The sequence below is a fragment of the Nicotiana tabacum genome, chromosome 15 (genome assembly GCF_000715075.1).
Source record: "Nicotiana tabacum cultivar K326 chromosome 15, ASM71507v2, whole genome shotgun sequence".
Classification (NCBI taxonomy): domain Eukaryota; kingdom Viridiplantae; phylum Streptophyta; class Magnoliopsida; order Solanales; family Solanaceae; genus Nicotiana; species Nicotiana tabacum.
The window spans coordinates 4071476-4084826 of record NC_134094.1 but is presented as its reverse complement, the minus strand read 5'-3'; the positions used below and the strand labels follow the sequence as shown (position 1 = coordinate 4084826).

The 13351-nt window shown below is 34.1% G+C and overlaps 1 protein-coding gene across 8 annotated transcripts; it reads right to left on the bottom strand.

The window, feature by feature from the left end:
• Positions 1–3870: 3870 nt before the first annotated feature.
• On the bottom strand, positions 3871–12488 carry LOC107796409 (uncharacterized). 8 transcript variants are annotated; one of them, XM_075230469.1, is made up of 10 exons: positions 12347–12488; positions 9518–9625; positions 7881–7967; positions 7738–7806; positions 7412–7663; positions 7234–7310; positions 6706–7084; positions 4941–4997; positions 4259–4320; positions 3871–4175 (listed from the first exon to the last, which is right to left on the bottom strand). In XM_075230469.1, exons 2-10 carry the CDS (start codon positions 9542–9544, stop codon positions 4136–4138), a joined length of 1050 nt encoding a protein of 349 aa, XP_075086570.1. In that variant the 5' UTR covers positions 9545–9625; positions 12347–12488; the 3' UTR covers positions 3871–4135. The 8 variants fall into 8 exon arrangements, with proteins under 8 accessions (XP_075086570.1, XP_016474656.1, XP_016474655.1 ...); XM_016619170.2 differs by having other exon boundaries at positions 3871–4171; XM_016619169.2 differs by having other exon boundaries at positions 3871–4171; positions 7738–7799; positions 12347–12484.
• Positions 12489–13351: the final 863 nt, after the last annotated feature.

Genomic DNA, 13351 nt, shown 5'->3' with positions numbered 1-13351 from the left:
TTATTGATATCGGGGGTCGAAATTCCATTATGTCATTTATGACTTGTGTGCAAAATTTGAAGTCATTCCGGATTGATTTGATACGCTTAGGTGCAAATTATAAAATTTGAAAATTTCATAACTCATAATTCGATTAGAGGCGCAATTCGTTGTTTCGGCATTGTTTGATGTGATTTGAAGCCTCGACTAAGTTTGTATCATATTTTGGGATTTGTTGGTATGATTTGACGGGGTCCCGAAGTTTTTGGGTGTATTTTTGGATTATTAGTTGAGAGACTAGTAAAGTTGAGAAATTTGGGAGTTTGACCATGGTCAATATCGGGTCAAGACGACCTATTTTCAGTGTTTTAAATGCGCGAGCAGGTCTGTAGCATGTTTTATGATTGAAATTCATATATGGTTTGTGTTCGGGAGGTTTCGGATGAGTTTTAGGGTGAGTTCGGATCATTTTGGAGAAATTTGAGTTTGCTGGTTTCTGGTGAGGTACTGTTCATTCGCAATTGCGAACCATTTATCGCAATTACGAAAATACTGTTCACTCACAATTGCGAATAATTTATCCGCAAATGCGAACGTGGACAGAAACTTAAGGATTGAAAATGTGTCATTTCTTCATTTTCAATTGGGATTTTTGAAGCTAAGTTTTTGGGCGATTTTCAGGATTTCTTCATGACTTCGACTGGAGTAAGTGTTCTACATCCGAAAGTGATTATATTTCATGAATCTATGATTATGTTCATCATTTATTTCGGATTTAGATGGAAGAAATTGGAATTTTCGTAAAACTTTCCAAAAACAAAAATTTAAGATTTGAAGGTCCATTTGTCATCGGAATTTGATAATTTTTGTATGGTTAGACTCGTCTCGGAACGCGTATTCAGATTTCGTAAATTTTTCGAGATTCGAGACGTGGGCCCCACTATTATTTTTTTAGATGAATTTTGGTATTCCGAAAAATTAGTAAATTCATATGGAATTAATTCCTACGATTTGTATTGAGTATATCAAATTAATTATGACTAGAAATGAGACTTTCGGAGGCCAATCCGCGAGGCAAAGGTACATCGGAGTAAAGAATTTTACGATTTGAGGTAAGTATGTTGCCTAACCTTGAGTGGGGGAATTACCCCTTAAGCATTGAATCTTATGTGAAAAACTGTGTAATTGAAAATTATGTACGCGAGGTGACGAGTACGTACTTGGTTTATATGTGCAAATTATATCGGCTAAAATTCTTAGACGCCCTTATGTACTAAATTAAAAATTATTGGCACTTATTAAATCCTCTATTTGTCATACCTAAATCCTTGTTTGTTGAATTTATTTTTATATGATGATTTGGTGTGATTGCCACCTTGATTTTATGTGAATCCCGTGTTTTTGTTGAGTTGATATTTTCTGGATATAATTTCATTCTGGATTATTTATTTGTAAATAATTTATTAAATAATATTAAAATAAGACATTAATCTATTTGCCACAAATTTGGATTAAAGAAGGCGTTGTTCCTTGATGAATTACTTTCTAGTCATGTTGTTGAAATTGGTATTGAGTTATAAAGGTCGTAAATCATACTGAGGCAAAGTGTTAAATTGTAAAATATTATTTTGTTGAGTTGTTCACTCCCGAATATTTTGTTAAGATTTTGTGCACATTATGGTCGAGCCATGGGCTCCTTATTGTGGAAACTAATGTATTGTTGATTTATGTATCAAGTTGTAATATTTGAACACTTGATGTATAATTTGTGATATATTGTGATAATTGAGCACTTGAGGTGCAATTCATAAGATGTTGTGATATTGGCGTGTGATATTGTTGAGAGGTTTGTCTGGGTGTTTGCACGAGGTTTCTGCTGTGCTATTGTTACTATTGATATATGCACATGCGGCGAGACAAGGCGAGCTATATATGTGGGTTTGCGCATGTGGCATGACAATGTGGGGATATTATTATGCGCGTGCGGCAAGACAAGGTGGGCGTTTACTTTATTATTGTGCACATGGCGAGACAAGGTGGGCTATGTCGGGGATATATTTGTGATGACTTGTGATGGCCTGGGGGCATTTGTTGTTTGTTGAAATTTATTTATCATTTGGACTACGAGGCGGTACCTCGGGAGTTCCCTTTTTGTTGATATTTCTCTATAGTTGCACTTGCCTTTGGTTATTTTATTTTTCCGTAATATGTAATTTCATGTATTTTTTGTGATGTATTATTTGACCTAATATTAAGTGTTTTGTATTGCTTGTAGTGTTGTGTTGGCTTTGACTTTTTCGTACGAGACTTTTGAGGATTTGTATTTCTGGTTTGTAATTATTCTTGATGATTGATTTGATTTTAATAAAAGAAATTGCTATTATGTTTTAATATGATAAGTTTTACATCCAAATCAGTAGTTTATCTGATGTTTTATTTAAATTGAAATGTCATTTTCTTCACTCAAACTAATTCTAAAATAAACTCATTTCTTTGTTGAATTCTTACTTGGTTTAAAAAATTGAAACCTTACTTTATTGAAATAAACTAATCGTGCGGATTTGATATATTGACATATTTGGTACGAGAGTTGTCCGTGCGGTTGTGATAGAGATATGGGCACGAGGTGCCGTGAGAATATGAAAGGGAGTTGAAAACCGTATTTTATGATTATGATATGAGATATTTATTTGAAAGAGTTTTATATTTGAAGGATACTTATTTGAAGAAATATATTTGGAGGGTGTTTATTCGAAAGAATTATATGTTAAAAGATTTATATTTGAAGGACTTGTTTAATTGATTGTACTTGTGTTTCTTATTCGTCTGAGTAATGATTATGGTGTTTTTGTTGCCTTACTGTTTATATCACTAGTTGATTATTATTGCTATCACTACTATTTATTTTCGATTATTTTTGTATGTTATATTACACATGTTATTTGACTAGTAAGTATCTTGACTGTACCTCGTCACTACTCCGCTGAGGTTAGTCTTGATACTTACTAGGTACCGACTGTGGTGTACTCATACTATACTTCTGCACATTTTTGTGCAGAGCCAGGTAAATTGGAAGTCAGTTGACTGCTAGCTAGCTGTACGGATCTTGCTGTGGAGACTCAAAGGAAACATGTTGTTGCGTTCGCATGTTTCAGAGTCACCTTCTGAAATATTGTTATTATTTCAGTAAATGTTAGGCTTACCTAGTCCCTAAGACTAGGTGTAATCACGACATCCTACGGAAGGAGATTTGGATCGTGACATTTATTTAATTTAGTCATTCCGTACTTCTAACCCTTTCTTCACTCTCAACGAGTTCAACCCTCGTAGGCTCAACTTTGAAACCTCTGATTAAGTATTGAGAGATCTCAAGTATCATACCACATTTCTTGGTGGTAATCTACTTAATTATTGGTTAGGGGCACTTCGGATCCTTTTTCTTGGGCCAATTTGTGCCCGCATTTTTTGAGAAATGTATATTTTAGCTGCTTTCAAAAATAACAGCTCACAAAATAAAAATACACACTTCTCTCTAGAAAATACAATTAGTAGGAGATACTGCATCCTTTTATCAATACAAATATTGTTTGACTCTTGGTTTACTACTGTGTAGAAATACTTTTTAAAAAAAGACCCAAATTTTTTTGCTTCTGTTGAGAGTTGTTCAATAATTTCTCGTGGTCATCATCCAAACTATAAACTACAAATAAAAAATCTTTATCAATAATAAATGCTCTCAAAAGAATAAAAGGATAATATCCTCTCTACATCCCAATAATCAATACCTAGTCCGTCCTAATTTATGGAAAGATAATATCCAGATCCATACAGGATTTTCAGTTTGTCAAAGAAGAAAAAAATTACGAATAAATAGTATAAAAAAACTGCTAATTTTCCTGTACAAGTTTGCATTGACAGTAAAAGTTTCCATTCAAATGCAGGAGGGGAAGGAGGAGGGTGACAAGAGGGCCATATAATACAGTACAGATATAATACAACATCATAGCAATATGTGCTCCTAAGTTTTAAGTTTTACAAAAAAAAAACTGAACAATTTTGCAAAAGCCACCACTTCGCGACGAATGCAACAATACAAGAATATCAATCACTGCCTGCTTCCCATGAAGATCAACGTTACCACTTAGCGGATTTAGATTCAGTGACTTCTCCTTTTCTTTGAACTGCAACCCGACTGCCTGCAAAGATAGATTGCATACAAGTTATGCAGATGGTCCAGTGCAAATCAAGTGTTTTGGAAATGAGAAGTCAAAAAACTTACGAATCATCACAATTTTCTTCACTGCCTAATGACCTTTGTGTACTTCGCAATGGTCCTGAAACCTAGATAAAGAGAGAGAAGGTAAATTACTATAATCAAATGGGCATCAAGAGAATTTCCATATGTTGGAATAGATATACTAATCATAGACCTTTCTAACCATCCGGTTCAACCTTACTGCAAGCAGATCTAAAAACTACCGGGTTTTTTTCTCAATATCTTGCTTTTCAGAAAACTTCAGAGAAGTAATAAAATCTCGGCATTCCCCCCTAATTATTCCCATGTTCATTTCAAGAAAAAGCATCCCTGGCATACACTTAATTACACGACTATGTCTTGTTTACGAACACAAGGGAAACCTCAAGCTTCATTCAGAATTCGTTCTATCAAAAAGATAAAGGGCGGCCCGGTGCACTAAGCACCCGTGACCTTCTGGTCACATGGTAGCAACTTTACCAGTTGCACCAAGGCTCCCCTTCCTTCTCTCAAAAGATCCTTTTGAAAAATCTTTAAAATGACGGTCAAGGATGATACAGAATGCCAAAGAATATAACATACAGAATGAAAAATCTTCTCAAGCTGAACCTTTTACAGTTGTTGAAAATTCAAGCCGACAAAGCATGCTTGATATATTTATTCTATAATACAGAATATAAGAAAAAAAGCATCAAAGAATACTAACAGGGTGGTGTGATCTTTTGCTTCCTCTGCTATGAGCTTCAAGATACTCTTCATACGTCTGCATCAAGAGAAAAGAATTGGAAAAACAACTTGTTTCGGTAATATCTTAATTATGACAACATGAGTTAATGGTGGATCTACCAGCTACACAACATCGCCCATGAGGTATTATACCTTTTATGAAAATGTAAAGTCCATGAAGTATTAAAGTACCTAGTTTTAAAAACATCCTTCAAACTTAAATCCGGGAAGAACAGAATATACAACCCACTGAGTTTATAGCTAGGAGCCAGGTAAATCTATATGATGTATTAAATACATAAGAAATGCAATGTCTTCATAAGAGCCAAAACGGCTTAAATTGTAGCAGCCACGCAACTTGTTCAAGAAAGAGAGGGACACACACACGCAAACAGAGATGGAGAGAGAGAATGACGGGAAGGGTCGTGGCACCTGCTAAACAAAGTGCACGTTATTAGTAAGGGTCTTTAATCATTACTGGTCAATATAATGATATGCTATCTAGGGACTGATGTAGGATGAGTGAAGAGATTAAATTAGGCAACAGAAGACGAGCAAGTTTTGGATGATATAAATAGAATTTTGCATGCTGAAAGTTACATAGAGAATTTGAGGTTCTACTGCCTGTCAGATGGGCAAAAAGAAAGGATAGCCGGATATGTAGGAGGACTAAAAGTTCAAGGCAGGTAACATTAAGTAGCAGAAAACTTGAAGCTCTAGTCCTATCATATCGGAAATATAAGAAATAGTGTGAGGTCGTAGAAACGGGGTATGAGCGAACAAGTTTTGGCGGTGAGGTGGGAGACAATGAAAAGAGAAGAACATCGACGAGTCCCACCTAGCATTTCCTTGGACTAGAAGCACCAAAGAAGAAAAAACAAAAGCATCACCAACAAAATAGGAATAACCTGATAACTTTCCACTCTAACCAGTTCATCATATCTTTAAGGATTACTATTCAAAGAAAAAGTAAACTTCCATACACTGACTTCTAACACTACTAGGATTCCCAAGTAAAATTAGGAAACTAAATAAATTAAAATCTAATAATCCATTTAGCTACAAAAAGTTCACTATATACATAAAACACCCTACAAAATAGGAATAACCTGATAACTTTCCACTCTATCCAGTTCATCATATCTTTAAGGATTACTATTCAAAGAAAAAGTAGACTTCCATACACTGACTTCTAACACTACTAGGATTCCCAAGTAAAATTAGGAAACTAAATAAATTAAAATCTAATAATCCATTTAGCTACAAAAAGTTCACTATATACATAAAACACCCTACACTTCATAACAATAACTTAATATGATTCTTGATTCAACATCTGTGCATTACGGCTAATCACGTCAAAGAAATTGTAAGTCATTACACTTGTGTGTCTTATGATACAAACAGAACTGAAAGCCCCACTACAGAAACAGATGATAAAAAGTCTAATATCAGAAAATCTGGCAGTCCTTTCAAGTTCAAAATTACAAAACTTGACAAGTTCTTGCACATACCTCCTAACACTAGACAACCAACGTATAAGACACACACAAAGTACAGCTTCATATTCATTCAAAGAGGAGGATGCTATATATCAAATAACCAATTACAAACTACAGAGAAATCAAGCTTTAATGACCGAAATCATCAGTGAATTTTGAAAAATGTACACAAGACTATTTCATCTTCATGGAAATTACAAGAGCATCAGTAAGTAAAATCAAGAGTAGACAAGAAACACAAACCATTTCAAGAATGTCATCTTCAGTCAAATTACTCGCAAGTGGGCTCCTTTCTGCTGACATACCCCACATGTTGATTCGAGGACCCACGTCAGGGTCTATATGAAGATTAGCAAGGCCTTCGTTTCTCTGTGAATGCCTTGATTGTTTCGACTTCGATTCTTCCCCTGATGCAATGACTGACTCCTCCGCAGCAAATACACCATTTATTCTTTGAGGTGCTACGTGCAGTCCATTACCATTAACTTGATGTTGGTAGAGAAAGGAGGGATAAAGCATGGACCCCATATGTAGAGATGCATTACACTCTCCACCCAGAGGATGAACTGTAGGCTCTACATATGGTCTTTTAAAAGAGAGATCATTCCTTGCAAATCTATCCCTGAATGAGCCAATAACTATTATAAAAAGAAAAATCACTTGGACCAATTTTTCCAGAACTCTAGCACTAATTCAAATTTGAGAAAACACTCTTATGTTTCCAAATAACAGAACAGAAACAATATTTCAACTTTGGGGAAAGGGCTATACATTTTCAAATTAACATCCAACGCATCTTGTCCATCAAGGAGCTCACATAAAGCTTCACCAATATCTGGAGGTAACTCCTGACAGCAGTACATGTACCAGAGTCATAAAAGCCTCTTTACTAACAAGAGTACATGGAAAAAATAACCTAATAGTACAGTGACAAGAATATAACCCATGCCTGGCAATCTCTACTAATTTTGACTGGTTTGTAGTCATTCCATGGATTCTTAAGGTGAAGAGTTCTTTGGAAAGGCAGATCATACAATCGCAGCCATTTTACTTTGAAGCTGCGACCCCAAGGATTACGTCCACCATTTCCTTGACTCCAAACTTGGTCTCTTCTCCAACCAACAGTAGAAATCATTTCGGCGTACCCTTGAAAGAAGCCACTCATGTTGACACTAAATATTAGTATCACCTTGCTGGAATTCTGCCCAAAAAAAACATGTGTATTTGTCTGTACTGTAAGATATATGACAGGTTTTCATAGGAAAATCGACTTACATTAAATGCTTCATCCAGAATTGGCTCATTCATGACTTGAGTTGCCCAAATCCCTCTGTTTACTGATAACTGGATATTTTCATGGTTCAAACTCTTGATTATGAAATATCTTATGCCATAGAATTTACCATTTCCAATTGCACCTGAAATTCCAATCTGCTGACATGAATTTGTGCGCTCTTCTGCTCTAGAACGACATGTATCCTCATTTGCTCTGTAGCTTGGAGTATCTGAAAAAAGAGTGCACATTTTATTGATTAATGTCCACATATACTTGTAAGAAGCAATTCATAAACTATCATTTAACTAGCACTGCCATTTCAATAACATGGAAGCTACAGGATATATGAGAACGTGCATCTAACAACAGTCTTAAAAAACAGTACCTAAAAGTAAGAAAAAGAGGCATTATTCACAACAACAAATAATGGAGGAAGCACAGGAACTAGCTTGAACTGCTTGTGCATAGAAATTAATCATCTGGTTCCAACATCTCAAAACATCTCCTAGAAGAAAATAAATGAGCACACAGCCATTTTCCGCGAAGTTACTAATAACTATCGATACAAGATTCAGTAAGTAAAACTTGACAAGTTAGATTGTGGTAAGGCTCTTGAATAATATAATGAAAAGAGGAGAAGTAGGATACTTAGAATGTAAAAGACAATAAATAAGGGCTAGGTTGGACATGATATGTGGGTTAGGGGCACGTTGTTGGCTCGAACCTTGCCGCAGACAAAAGTCTGGTATTTAAGTGGAGAAGCGTAGAGGGGCGAGCCAATTATCCATTGAGTTTCAAATCGTGCACCACTGGCCTCGGGGTTTTTTCAGTTATCAAAAGAAGTATTATGATTAACGTTGATATACTCATGTTGCACTTACTATAATGGATGAATACACCAAAAGGAGCAGGAACTAGAAGAGAAAGGAAGTTGGGATAAAATAAGTAAATGCTTTACTTGTTTTTGGATCCCAAAGGAAGGCCTAGATATTTAGTAGGTAGGTTCTGTATTCCACATTCCAAGATATTAAAATAAGTAAATACTTTAAGAATCCAATAAGCTGATATTCCAAAAATATGAGAGAGGGAGAAAGAAAGAGGATGTGACAACCACAAAATAGGAACAGGACAGAAGGTGAAAAGCTCTCTACAAGTCTCCAAACAATTTCACGTAACCCGCAGGTTCACTATTGGTGCCTTGAAATTGCATTGCAACATCCAAGTTGAGAAGCCCTTTTTATTTCTCAAGTGAAGTTCCAGCTAAAGTAAACTAAACCTGACCATGTTTGGCCATCATTTGACCTATTCAAGCTTCTTAAACTGAAAAGTTATGAAGTATTTATTGCTCCGTCAATTTCAAAGCAAAGCCAACAAAAAACATACTCGAGGGATGACACCACTTTTTCGAGGGGAATTAAAATTGTGCATCTAAATAACTATCTTATGCATACAAATTCATGGAGGGTGTAAACCTAGTAACAAATCTCCATGACAGCCATTACTATTCAGACAAAAAATAACATGCAGAATTGAATCATGAAGAGATTTAGCATCATTTTTACCTGGTTTACTGCATAGACCTAATAATGTCAAACCAGCTTACACATACTCAAGAAACTATGCAAGTAATTGAAGCTCTTCGTGTCATCACTAATTACTGACTAGTGGTAAACCATGTGTCACCAAATCTTAACAGCAGCAACAACTACTCAAATAAAAATCCAAGACAAATATCCAACACGATGACTAAATTAAGAAGAGATTTAGCATCACTTTTACCTGGTTCATCCATATTCCCTCTTTCATTTTTCCATTCAGTCACTGAAGAATCAACTACAGATGCATTTTCTTTTGCAGTATCTGACGACATATGTTGCTTACAACCTCCTGCCAAAAAACCCCAGTAGAATGACAGTAGAATTAGTTTAGAATTACAAGAACTCAAAGTAGACGGAAAAAAAACATCTGAAGGTAAAATTAGAAAGAAAACCTTTAGAAAATAAATCCAGGAATACAGTCCCTTATCAAAAAAAATAATAGTAAATCGGGAGTACAGTAAATAATTATAGGCTCGGCCACTCAGCCTGTTCATAGTTGTTTTTTTCAATATATGGTAATTTGCTCCATTGATGACTCAAACCCACAACCTTAAGGTTGGAGGTGGAGATGCTCTCCACACTCTGTCCGTATATATTTGTTTGTAGAGCATAGAGCAAATGTAGCATGAAAGGAACAAACAAAGAGATTGCAATGATCAGGCTTGTCTCTCTAGCATACTGTATGAAGATTATCCTTCAGAAAATAGCAAAGCATAGAACATCTTAGACCGTTAAATTCGGATAACTAAAAGATAATTCTCACATGGAATCATTTTAAAATGCAATAACAAATTATCATGAATCAAATCCAATACTAGTACACATTCACCAACCTTCAAACAAATAGAGTTTGATGTCTCAACGTGACATTCCAGAAATATAGAAACTAAAAGTCCAGAAAATTCATCTAATGTGAAATAACTGGAACAAAGAGAAAAAGCAGACTAAAGTGTTGAGTTAATCAAAGCTCGATAATCGGGAGAAGAAAACGGAACTAGCATATGTAGAGTGAAGTAACAAAAATTGCTTCCTTCACTTTTTCTGCCAACCCCAATCTTCAAAGCCCTATTTGACCTTGAAACCTAGCACACAACGTTGAGTTCTATTCAAACGTCGTTAGAGCGCTAACTATTAAAATAATAATTAATTTAGAGCGCAAGACAAAGTCATGATAGGCGAGAAATCACGCGCACATGGTTTAGCAGTTTGTTAGGACAGATAAATTGGAAAGCTAGGACGAAATAGCCTACCTTGAATACAGAATCAATTACCAGACGGACTGGCTGGCCCACTTGTTTATCAATACCATTAACAGTACGCAACAAAGCCTTCAAGCATCATACCGTAGATTGTGAATGCTATAAAGTTCATAGTGATAGAAAAACTAAGGTCACTTCAGAAAACCTAAGTAATTCAAGTTATTTTCCCCAAAAAGGGCAACTTTAAAAGGACGTTTCTTGTTGTACATGCTTGAACTATTTGGTCATGAAGCAATTATGGATGTTATAAACTAAAACACATCATTTTTAGCGGCAAATGCACGAGAAGAAGCTTTAATAAGAGCATATGTTCTCGCATCATTTATTTTTGAAACTTCAAACAACAAGAACCCCGTTATATTGTTCCATATAAGAACAAAACATATAAATTCAACTTTGATACGCCTAGGTTTTCAACGTCCATATCTAGCAGACACTTCAAGATGCTCTATATTACATATGTGAGAAAAGTAGAAACCAACTTACAAGACAAAGGTCATCTGACAAAATTCAAGGTCCAGCATTCTAAAGATATCTTCCTAATTATGCATTTTCGCTAAGAAAATATTAGGATTTATAAAGATAGCAAAGAGTCAATCCCCACCCCAAAATCCAAACCCTTCTCTAGTGTGAGGCAATGATCAAATTCTTATTATGTATGGCACACATGACTTCCAGAGTTGTTCGTGTCTGTTGGATGTTACGCTTCAAATTCAGCCCACTTTTAAATTAAAGTTCAAGTTTTTTTTACGTTTAGTCCAATTTTATTCATTTTCTTTTGATTCAACTAATTTGATTTAGCATTTTGAGTTTTCCACCTGACAGCTCATGCCCAAAGAACTTCTCCCTACTATAAACTATCTTTTCATACATTCTGGATGTGTAATGGTTAAGACTATCTTTTGTGAACATTTAATTTTCTTCTTCAGTTGCCTTTTTCACTCCCCGCCTTCAATGCAAAGGCGGATTCAGGATTTGAACTTTATGGTTTCAAGTTAGGAATTCTACCGAAACCCCTTCAATTTACTGGATTCAAAATCTATAGCTCATACTTATTTAATAAAACTTTTAACATGAGCGAGAGTTACTGGGTTCGGATGAACCCGTAACTTATGCACTACATCTGCCTCTGTTTCAGTGTAGCTACTGGCTACACAAAATGAACTCTTAGATATCACACTGTACATAACAGTGATCAAACAATAGTCGAGTACGTACCATTAATTCTTCAACATTGTAATGAAATGCTCATAATTTCAAAAAACTTCAACTAAAATTGACAGCTACAGTTTCTTCATCTTTCTTTTTTTCATGATAGAGAAATCTATCTGGGCCAACCCGCAGCCTTTGATACTCGGGGATAAAGGGTCCGCCCTCTGACCTTCTCCACTTAAATATCAGATTTAGTTCGTTTTTCATTTTTCTTTGTGAAGAAGAAAGAAAAGCCCCACAAAACCCACATGATAAAACAATTCAGTCAGCAAATTCTTTCACTAAAAATAATTCATGTACAACTTCAACATTGTAAATAAAATGCTCACAAAATTCAAGAAACCCACAAACCCACATGATAAAACAACTCATTATGCAAATTATTTAACTAAAAATAATTCATTTACAGCGTCATTTGTAACAAGAAGAAAGGGAGTGACCAAAAAGGATTATCTTTTTCACTATGTAAATTTGGGTTTAGGGTTTTCTAAAAGTTATTTTATGCCTTGAAATTGAAAATGAAAGAGGAATTTATTTACCTTTAAAATTGAGAGAGAGAGAGAGAGAGAGTTGGGGGTTGGAAGTTGGAGCGAAGGAGCAGAGTAGCGTCCAGTTTGATGGAGATAAGCTGTGCCCTAATTTGGCCCCCAATTTGCCCAAATAATACTTATTGGTTTCATTTTGAGGAAAAAGAAGAAATATAATATGAGTGAAATATATAAGATATCATTATACTTATATCTATAAGCATTAAAAGATTTTTGTCTTTTATGAATAATAATTCTTTGGTCCTTGGTCCTAAAATTGCTAAGTAATTTTTTATTGTCTCTCTTTTTATTATGTATAGATAATATAATATATAATATATAGATACCTCCTTTAATATAACATAGATAATATAGATTTCTTACTTCGTCTAAAATATATATATATATATATATATATATATATATATATATATATATATATATATATATATATATATATAATGTATCAATATTTTGATTTTTTTTTACATTATATGGAATAAGAAATTATACTTTTCTTTTATTTTATTTTCAGTATAAAGTTTTAATTTTTATATTTTTTTATTCCGTCCATAATATATGTTCTTTTATTATTTTGTATAAAATGTATCAATATTTTAGAATTTTTTTCTACATTATATGGAATAAGAATTAGACTTTATGATAAATAATGTATAATTTAATTTTATTAAAATATAAATTCAAAAAGAAACTAACTATTATCTAACCTAACTAACTTTGTCCTAAAACTGCGAAGTTGTTTTTTTATGTTGCGACTTGGCTTACTATGGAGTCTTTAATTGCTTCTCCTATTATATATAGATAGATTATATGGGATAAGCAATTGGACTTTTCTTCTATTTTATTTTCAATATAAAGTTTTGATTTTTATTTTTTTTCACTATGTTGCTTGTAATTATTTCAAATTCAAATTAGATTTTTCTTCTATATTTAAATTCAAGCTCAAAAAGAGTAACTAATTATTAATAATAAATAATGCATAATTTTATTTTTTTA